We start from the raw sequence: 10,671 nt of genomic DNA, 5'->3' as shown, positions 1-10,671 counted from the left end.
CACATCCCCAATATTTTGTAGCCCCTCCCAAATATTTTCTAGCTCATTCCCAATATTTTTTATCACATCCCCATTATTTTTTATCACATCCCCAATATTTTTAATCACATCCCCAATATTTTGTAGCCCCTCCCAAATATTTTCTAGCTCATCTCCAATATATGTTCTGATTGGCTGAAATTATATGCCGTGGAAAAATCACTTTCGATTTTTCCACGGCCTGCCGTGTAAACATCCACTTCCTATTTTTGATCACATCCCCAACATTTTTTTTATCGCATCCCCGATATTTTTTTTTAAATCCCCAATATTTTTAATCACATCCCTAATATTTTATAGCCCCTCCCAAATATTTTATAGCTCATCCCCAATATTTTTTATCACATCCCCAATATTTTGTAGCCCCTCCCAAATATTTTCTAACTCATCCCAAATATTTTTTATCACATCCCCATTTTTTTTTATCACATCCCCAATATTTTTTATCGCATCCCCAATATTTTTTATCACAACCCCAATATTTTTAATCACACCCCCAATATTTTGTAGCCCATCCCAAATATTTTCTAACTAATCCTCAATATTTTTTATCACATCCCCATTATTTTTTATCACATCCGCAATATTTCTAATCACATCCCCAATATTTTGTAGCCCCTCCCAAATATTTTCTAACTCATCCTCAATATTTTTTATCACATCCCCATTATTTTTTATCACATCCCCAATATTTTTAATCACATCCCCAATATTTTGTAGCCCCTCCCAAATATTTTCTAGCTCATCTCCAATATATGTTCTGATTGGCTGAAATTATATGCCATGGAAAAATCACTTTCGATTTTTCCACAGCCTGCCGTGTAAACATCCACTTCCTATTTTTTATCACATCCCCAATATTTTTTTTTTAATCCCCAATATTTTTAATCACATCCCTAATATTTTATAGCCCCTCCCAAATATTTTCTAGCTCATCCCCAATATTCTTTATCACATCCCCAATATTTTGTAGCCCCTCCCAAATATTTTCTAGCTCATCTCCAATATATGTTCTGATTGGCTGAAATTATATGCCATGGAAAAATCACTTTCGATTTTTCCACAGCCTGCCGTGTAAACATCCACTTCCTATTTTTTATCACATCCCCAATATTTTTTATCACATCCCCAATATTTTTTTTATCGCATCCCCAATATTTTTTTTTTTTATCCCCAATATTTTTAATCACATCCCTAATATTTTATTGCCCCTCCAAAATATTTTCTAGCTCATCCCCAATATGTTTTTATCACATCCCCAATATTTTGTAGCCCCTCCCAAATATTTTCTAGCTCATCTCCAATATATGTTCTGATTGGCTGAAATTATATGCCGTGGAAAAATCACTTTCGATTTTTCCACGGCCTGCCGTGTAAACATCCACTTCCTATTTTTTATCACATCCCCAATATTTTTTATCACATCCCCAATATTTTTTTTATCGCATCCCCAATATTTTTTTTTTTTATCCCCAATATTTTTAATCACATCCCTAATATTTTATTGCCCCTCCAAAATATTTTCTAGCTCATCCCCAATATGTTTTTATCACATCCCCAATATTTTGTAGCCCCTCCCAAATATTTTCTAGCTCATCTCCAATATATGTTCTGATTGGCTGAAATTATATGCCGTGGAAAAATCACTTTCGATTTTTCCACGGCCTGCCGTGTAAACATCCACTTCCTATTTTTGATCACATCCCCAACATTTTTTTTATCGCATCCCCGATATTTTTTTTTAAATCCCCAATATTTTTAATCACATCCCTAATATTTTATAGCCCCTCCCAAATATTTTATAGCTCATCCCCAATATTTTTTATCACATCCCCAATATTTTGTAGCCCCTCCCAAATATTTTCTAGCTCATCTCCAATATATGTTCTGATTGGCTGAAATTATATGCCATGGAAAAATCACTTTCGATTTTTCCACAGCCTGCCGTGTAAACATCCACTTCCTATTTTTTATCACATCCCCAATATTTTTTTTTTAATCCCCAATATTTTTAATCACATCCCTAATATTTTATAGCCCCTCCCAAATATTTTATAGCTCATCCCCAATATTTTTTATCACATCCCCAATATTTTGTAGCCCTTCCCAAATATTTTCTAGCTTATCCCCAATGATTTTTATCACATCCCCAATATTTTGTAGCCCCTCAAAAATATTTTCTGGCTAATCTCAAATATTTTTTATCACATACCAAATATTTTGTAGCCCCTCCCAAATATTTTCTAGCTCATCCCCAATAATACATTATGTTTTAAAATCTCATCCCCAATATTTTCTAACTCATCCCTTTTACATTTATTTTCTAGCTGTCTCCCAGTGTTTTCAATCTCTCATCCCCAGTGTTTTGTAGTACCCCCCCCCCCCTTTTCTAGCTTATCCCCAGTGTTCCTCAGCTTTCCCCCCCATCATTCCTCAGTATTTTCTAGATCATTTCCAGTATTTTCTAGCTGATCCCCAAACTTTGTCAGTATTTTCTAGCCTATTCCCAATAATTTCTGGTTTATCCCAAATATTCCCCAGTATTTTTTAGCTCATATCCAATGTTTTCTAGCTCAACCGTAATATTTTCTCGCTCATCCCCACTATTTTCTAGCTCATTCCGAGTATTTTCTAGACCCTTCTCAGTATTTTCCAGTTTATTCCCAATATTTTCTAGCACATCAACACTATTTTCTAGCTTAAGTACAGTATTTTCTAGCTCATCCTCAATATTTTCTAACTCATAGTCGTCCCAAATATTTTCTAATTTATCCCCAATATTTTCTAATTTATCCCCAATATTTTCGACCTCATCCCCAATATTTTCGACCTCATCCTCAATAGTAATTTCTAACTCTTACCCAATTAATTTTCCTTTAACTTTTCAATCTCAATACTTTTTAGCTCATCCCCAACATTTAAAAAAATCTCAATTCCAATAATTTAAATCCTTAATATTTTCTAACTCAACTCCAATTTTATTACATCCCAAATATTTTGTAGCCCATCCCCAATATTTTCTAGCTCATCCCTAATATCCCACAGACTTTTCTATCTCATCCAAAATACTTTTTATCTCATCCCCAATATTTTTATAGCTTATCCCCAGTATTTTCTTGCTCATCCGTAATAATTTCTACCTGATCCCTAATACTTTCTAGTTAATCCCTATTATTTTTTAGCTCATCCCCAGTATTTTTTAAGCTTATCCGTAATATTTTCTAACTCACCCCAAATATTTTCTACCTCATCCCTAACTGTCTAGCTCATCCCTAGGATTTTCTAACTCATCCCCACTATTTTCTAACTCATCCCTTGTATTTTTTTAGCTCATTCCCCCAGTATATTCAAGCTCCACCCGCAGTATTATCTGAAAGGAGAACACTGAGGATGGACCTAGAAAATATTGGGGATGAGCTACAAAATAGTTGGTAATATTTGGGATTAGCTCTAAAATACTGGGGAACAGATGGGATAAGTTTAAAAATATTACGGAGCCAAAAAAATAATGGTGATGAGCTTGAAAATATGACAGATAAGCTAGAAAATAATAGGGGTGGATTAGAAATTACTGGGGATGAGCTAGAAATTACTGGGGATGAGCTAGAATATATTAAGGATAAGTTAGAAAATACTGGGGATGAGCTAGGAAAGATTAGGGATGAGACAGAAAATAATACGGATGAGTTAGAATACTAAAATACTGGGAATGAGCTAAAAATATAAGGGATGAGCTAGAAAATACTGGGGATGAGTTAGAAAATATGGGGACGTGTTCGAAAATATTAGGGATGAGGTAGTAAATATTAAAGATGAGCTACAAAACAATATAGCAAAAATTTGTGTGTGGTTGGCGGGTGTTCTGGTGTTTAAGTTTTAGTAGAGGTTTTACGGCGCTCGAAACTGCATAAGGTCATATGAGCACCACAAGATTAGAGGTGTTACAAGAGAGTAACAAACATAAAAATGAAGAAGGGGAGATAAGGACAATAGATGTTTGATAGGAAACAAGAAGCAAACCACACCAGAGCACCCGCCAACCACCCACTGTTCTGGGGTGGTTTGCTCCTTCTTTCCTATCAAACATCTGTTGTCCCCATCTCCCCTTCTTCTTTTTTGAGTGCATGTTACTCTCTTGTAACACATAATCTATTCTTCGGCACTTATATGACCTTATTGTCTTACACGTGCCGTAAAACTCTTACTAAAACTTTACTAAAACTAAAAAAACTAAATTTACTAGTTGTAAATTCTTAAAATAGGCTTCCTTCTATTTATCTCCGTTCTTTTGTCCTTCGGCTCAAAGTTTAGTTTTTCTTAATCGCACCACCACTTTCAATACTTTTTTGAAAAAGAAAACAAAGATAGTCAACATCTCTGTTTTCAGGTGAAAACTGATTCGGTACAACCGGATATAATTGTCATGACGTGGTGGAATCAGGCGCTCGTCAATTTTTTGCAAATGGAGTTATTGGCACATGTATCATCTTAAAGCCTGTTCATTTGCCTTGCTTTCGATGAAAACAATACGCGAGAAAATGACCGCCAAAGTTTAGTCATTTCCTTAGCTTGAGAGCTCAGGAAACTGAAAATATCTTTTATGCATCTAATCAACGTTTTTCAGTAAAACCCGCACAGAAAAGTGTTGTTATATTGGGCATAAAAGGCATTGAGCCCAAAAACAAAAATTCGATAAAAATTCCCAAACTTGTGGAAAAATGCCAGTTTTGTCACTTTCATTATCTTGACGAGCGCCTGATTTCACCACGCAGCCTCACATTTAGTAAAATGCCATTAGTACTTGCATCTGAAAACAAGGAAAGTATTATAACTTATTTTTTAGAAAGCCCAAAACATCAACAAACCAAAAATCTGTCCCCGTGGTTATATGCACCCCGCATAATTTAGCAAAATTTGGTCCTTTTTTTTTCATAATTTCTTATTATTTTCCTTTATCATTCTTTGTTAAAATTAACAGAATCGTTTAATTTCACATTTTTGGGCTCAGTTTTCATAATTTCAAAATTTGTCTTGCCTAAAACGACGAGGACAGACAAATAAAGACAAGAGGCGTCGCACTAGATAAGTACTGCACTTTTTATTTCTTCCTCCACACACAACGCAGACGTCCCCAATCTCCCGACCAGACGACCATCCCACAGACAGACGGGAGTCTCACAACGACGACCACAACAACAACAACATCCTCACAGTCACAGCACTCACAAGTACCAAGGTCGTTTGTTGCTGTTTGGAATTAAATGTATAAAATAAAACGAAAACGGTGCTTACCTAAGTCAACTGTATGACTTCAACAAAAGTGAAAATGTCTCCACAGTTTGGGTTGTTTTAGTGCACTCTACCAAGAGGATATGATATTGAACAAGTAATACTAATCGACATTTTTATCTTACCAGTGCCAGTAATTTTAAAAAACAGCAAAAAATGACCAAAGCAGTTGTGTGCTGACCATGAAGATATACTAATAATGTACAAAGACAGAAAGACTTGTATATTATATATATCTCTCTATATATATATCGTCTAACTGTGCTCAATCCGATTACGATAATACACTAGGAGCTGAGACATAGACGACATAGGGAAAACCTACACAGCCTCAGAATCAGCTCCAAAAATAACGTCCAAGAACACTCTATAAAAATTGTGATTGCTTTAGGAAAAACTACAAAACTAACATAGACCAAACTTAATAATGAGCTGTGATATCTTTCAAGAGGTAGGAACATTTTGCTTGCTTTGTATCACAGCCGCGCTAATGCCCAAACATTTCTGTACAGATTTATAAATTATACAAAAGCAAAAGCACAATTCCAAAGGCTGCTAGTGCTCGCGGTGGTAGATCAAAGACATATATCTATATCTGGAACTGACTGAAAAGACATCAGTCTCTTTGGCCGAATAATAATATTAAAGTAAAAATATATATATAGATCTAGTGTAAATATAACGTCGACTTTAAAGAGCAATGGCTAGTTGAACTCGTGTAAATGAACACACACTGAAAAAACAGTGACTGGGAGTTGAATTATTCCTTGCTTTCACTGATAAAAAATTAAAAAAAAAAAAAATTGACTGAGTGAAACTTGAAAACATCTGGGCATATATAGTGTATGAAAAACACAACACATTTGTTTGCCAGTTTTTGGCCGTGAATCGTGCAAAAAGGTAGCCAGCCCTCGAAAAGTAAAACCAGCCAAAAACTACTTTACATACATCTATAGATCGATGAATTCACATATCTATAATATGTAAATTTACACATCGATGTATTAACATTGATCTATACATCGATGAATTCATATATGTAACACATAAATTATGTTCACTAACCCTTCAGTATGGCTGTGAATTCTAGACAAAATCCTACCAAAGAAAAGGAAAATAAAAAAAGCGAAAGAAGTGTGGTTTCTTTAGAGACTGTTGAGAAATCCATTGAGGTAGTGCTGACTGAAAGAAGCCCATGTGGGCCGCTCACTTAAGTAACTTTAGTAATAAAGACAGCTTAGAAGCGACAAATGCAATTTCTAGGGTCTGAGAATAGTAGAATAGACAAAAAAGCCTTGACTTGAACATCTAGCTCTCACTGAGCAAATAGATGATGGCAAACAAGGCAGGGGCAGACCAAGAGAAACTTCTTACTTAGAGAGAGTGTGAACAGATGGGTCGCGTGGTTGCGTGGACAGATGGGTCGCGTGGTGGTGTGAACAGATGGGTCGCGTGGTGGCGTGGACAGATCAGGACAATTAACTGTGGTCACACAAGTCTCTCTTCTCTTATTTAAATAAACGCACGATGTTTATGTTCTGATTTGAACAAACGCAAAGCCGTAAAAAGTGGAGCTTTATCGCAACTGAGATAGACTGAAACTGGTATAAATGACCTTGTACAAAACTACCTTGTCAACGAACAAAATCCAGTAATTGATGGAAAATGAAGACATACTCAAACAAACTAGGAGCAAAAGCTGAATTCAACGTAGATGCCAATACCTATCTATGATCGTTTAGTCACCTATCTATCTATTCATGATCATTTGGTCACCTATCTATCTATCCATGATCATTTGGTCTCCGCTGTTTTTCAAAGGCAAATGTACGGTAAAAAAAAAATTTTTATCCCCGATAATCCTCATTCAAAGTGCTTCAGATATAGTCTGTGAACACACAGAGCGACAGAACGACAACAAGAAACGAACACAACTCCCAAGATCCCTCCAGGAATGTGAATCGGAACGAGCCCAAGCCGAGTCAGCTAAAACAAAAAGGACACATCAGACAGATGGCACTGGGGAAAACATGAACCTGTCGCCCGACCCACAAATGTCTGGCTCAACAAATGTCTGTTCACATGTCTGTCTAGTGTCTGTCCACACGTCTGTCCACATGTCTGTCTAGTGTCTGTCTGAAGAATGTCTATCACATCATCCATCAGTTCTTTGTGTTCTATTACGAGCAGACGCTGACAGACTATACTCTTATCATCAATCCTTTCTCATCAATCCTTTCTCATCAATCATTCACCACAAAGTCCCTGCCAACTCCCTCAGACTCTACGGAAGTTTCGTCTGCACAAGACAAAACCGAAATTGGAAATTGTTCATCAAGACAAGCGTGTCTGCTCCTCACGGTTCGAACCACACCATAAGACACAAAGTGTGACAAAGCTTGGGGGGGGGGGGGGGGGGGGCTGGGGGGTGGTGATGTGAATGATAAGAACACGAGGCACCTAGTGATGATGCAGATGAGGTTTTATTTCCTGTGTATCTTTCACCACTGACTTTCTTTCTTCTACGACCATACATACAACACAGGGGGCAGTTTGTCGGGATAACAAAACATAAATACCGTACACACAGACAAACGGACTAGAAAACAGAAGCGTTGGGATTCATCGCACTATTCAGATCACAGACAAAAGTCACTACAACTACAGCTACAACTACAGCCCAAAATCTGTATGGTAAACGAATAAATTATAAATGGTAAACGAATAAATTATAGTCACAGAAAAAATTCACAGATGTCTTGTTTTGATTTTTTTTGTTTGTTGTTCACAATCACAGACAATGTATTATTAGTTAACATCTCACCGATCGGCGATGTTTACCACCCAGTTTCTTTGGATTTTCCCTAAAATGTTTTTGCCTTTGATGGCAAGAGTTTTTATTTTTACTATCTGAGCCTTGTGATGGCAAAGTGTTAATCATAACATCGGTGGATGCACAAAGCTGATAGGAGATGCTTTGTCTCTGTCATCGGAGGAAGGTCAAGGTGACTACTACCTGGCAGAACCGTGGCAGGGAGGAGAAACGTTGCCTCATTGTCACCTCCCTGTTTCTGCGTGAGCCTCCTCCGCGTCCAGACGACCAAGGGAGGCCAGTCTACGTCCGGACGGCCAAGGGAGGCCACTTGACACAGGGACGACCAAGGGAAGCCACTCCACGTACTAACAGTCAAGGGAGACCACTCCATGCACGGATGGTTAAGGGAAGCCACTCCACAGACAGGACCAGCATCCTCCCATGGCGAGTACAACCGCGACAACACAGACACTCACCACAATCGTCATCTTCTTCGTCAAAAAAAAAACCCTCCCAAAAGTTCCAGTCAATGGTAATGTATACACATGTCCAGTCAGCCATCTACAGATCTACAAATCTCTTCTCTTTGGTCAAGTATCACGTAAAAAAAATAAATCAAATTACAAAAGATTGATCCACAATAAACAAAATAAAAACACAAAAAAAACATGCTTCTATCTCACATCCACAGCCTCCAGTGCAATTATAATATATATTTTTAAAAATAGTTGAAATAGTTGGGTGCAACGTTCTAGAAAAATCCCTGCTCACAACAAAGTCTCCTCCGCTCACAAACAAACAAACAAACAAACAAACAAGCAAACAGTCGCACCACTGTTGACACAATGGCTGAAACCTATCCGTACACCTCATACATCTACCCATGGACGAAAACATCCCTGCTAGAAAAGGGAAACTTTTCTTTTTGTACCTATAAAAAAAATTATTTTTAAAAAAGTTGGAATACCAGCTCAAAGATTTACCGTACACAAACCCACAAAACGTTGAACCCAAGTAAAAAATAAAAATAAAAATAGATTCTCGTCACTAAATAAAAAGAAGCCAGGTCCCGCTACGCTACAAGTTCCCCAGGTACATGAAACAAAAGAGTACAGTAGCAGTGAAAAAACGATGATAAACTCTGTGAGGGGGGGGGGGGGGGGGGGAACAGCCTAGCCGTGTATGGGACCAGAGCTGGGGGGGGGGATAGCCGTGTATGGGACCAGAGCTGGGGGGGGGGATGGCACGCAGATGTCAGCCAGAGGTCAACCACAGGTCAACCAGAGGTGAGCCAGAGGTCAACCAGAGGTAAGCCAGGGGTCAACCACAGGTCAGCCAGAGGTGAGCCAGAGGTGAGCCAAGGGTCAGCCAGAGGTCAACCAGAGGTCACAGTTTGCTGGCGTCCCTGACCGCTGCGTCCTGGCCACTACAGGGCGCGCCAGGTAGTCAGCTGGTGGCGGCCATCTTGGCCTTGAGGTTCTCGGCCAGGGTGTTGAGGAACTCAAAGGTCTCCTGGTAGTCGCTGCGGGTCACCCTGGGGGTGGGGGCGGGGGGGAGGAAGAAAGAGAAGATAAATACGTTAGTTCTAATAATAGTTAATATCAGAGATAGCATTTGTGTCACGCAAGATATGGTGGAATCAGGTGCTCGTCAAATTTTGGGCATGAAGAGTTATTGGTGTCATCTTAAAGTTAAAGCTTGTTCATTTGCCTTGCTTTGTGTGAAAAAATATCCATTCATCTTGAATACGAATCGAGATATTTGCAATTGAAGGGGGTCGGGGTTGTCTAGTTTTAGATGTAAAATTAGCGAGAAAATGTCTGCCAAAGTTTGATGATTTCAAAGCCTCAGAGTCCTTGGAAACTAAAAATTTACAATTGTGGTGCCTTTAATCAATTTTTTTCAGTAAAATCTATAGGCCCTACAGAAATTTGTTCTTTAATGGGCATGAAAGGCGTTTACCAAAAAAACAAAAATTCGATAAAAATCCACGAACCTGTGGATAAATGTCAGTTTGATCATGTTGAGGAGCGCCAGATGTTACCACACTGTCTCACAAATACATTAGTTAAAATAATAGATAATACTAGATAGCTTTTGTTTTGCGCAAATCCCCGCTCAACAGCAAGCTCTATTCGCAGCACAATCTATACTATTACCAAAGCAGACCTGAGAGCATTCTGAAACAACCCTCCCCACTCATTCGCTCCGACCTTCATTGTTGGCACACGTGGGCTGTCCCATTCTTTGTTTCGCTAGATCACCAACAAGTTTCTCAACTGGCGAGGTTTTACATATATTTTATACGTATATAATTGGCCTATACACTCTGCACAGCAGTAACAATATTCCGCTATAACTGACTAGCATGTTTGTCTGATTGTGCAATAGCAATACTTTATTTTTAAAAATAAAGCGAAGGGGTAAAAAAAACATATTTAAGAATAGTGTCTTTATAACATGCTTCTCGTTATTTTAAGACTTGTTATAAGTGGACTTCACTGTATATAGGCATATATATATATATA

At 38.0% G+C, this 10,671-nt stretch overlaps 1 protein-coding gene across 1 annotated transcript in view; it reads right to left on the bottom strand.

The window, feature by feature from the left end:
- Positions 1–9,378: 9,378 nt before the first annotated feature.
- LOC101863304 (isocitrate dehydrogenase [NADP] cytoplasmic) overlaps positions 9,379–10,671 on the bottom strand; it is a gene marked incomplete in the record, with an annotated part of 27,132 nt that continues 25,839 nt past the window's right edge. Inside the window, 1 exon segment of the mRNA XM_013089076.2 lies at positions 9,379–9,677. Within this exon segment, the coding sequence (XP_012944530.1) occupies positions 9,590–9,677 (88 nt within the window).

The sequence above is a fragment of the Aplysia californica genome, unplaced genomic scaffold (assembly GCF_000002075.1).
Source record: "Aplysia californica isolate F4 #8 unplaced genomic scaffold, AplCal3.0 scaffold00868, whole genome shotgun sequence".
In the NCBI taxonomy this organism is placed as follows: domain Eukaryota; kingdom Metazoa; phylum Mollusca; class Gastropoda; order Aplysiida; family Aplysiidae; genus Aplysia; species Aplysia californica.
The sequence above is the reverse complement of the archived record's forward strand: the minus strand, read 5'-3'. Positions and strand labels throughout refer to the sequence as shown.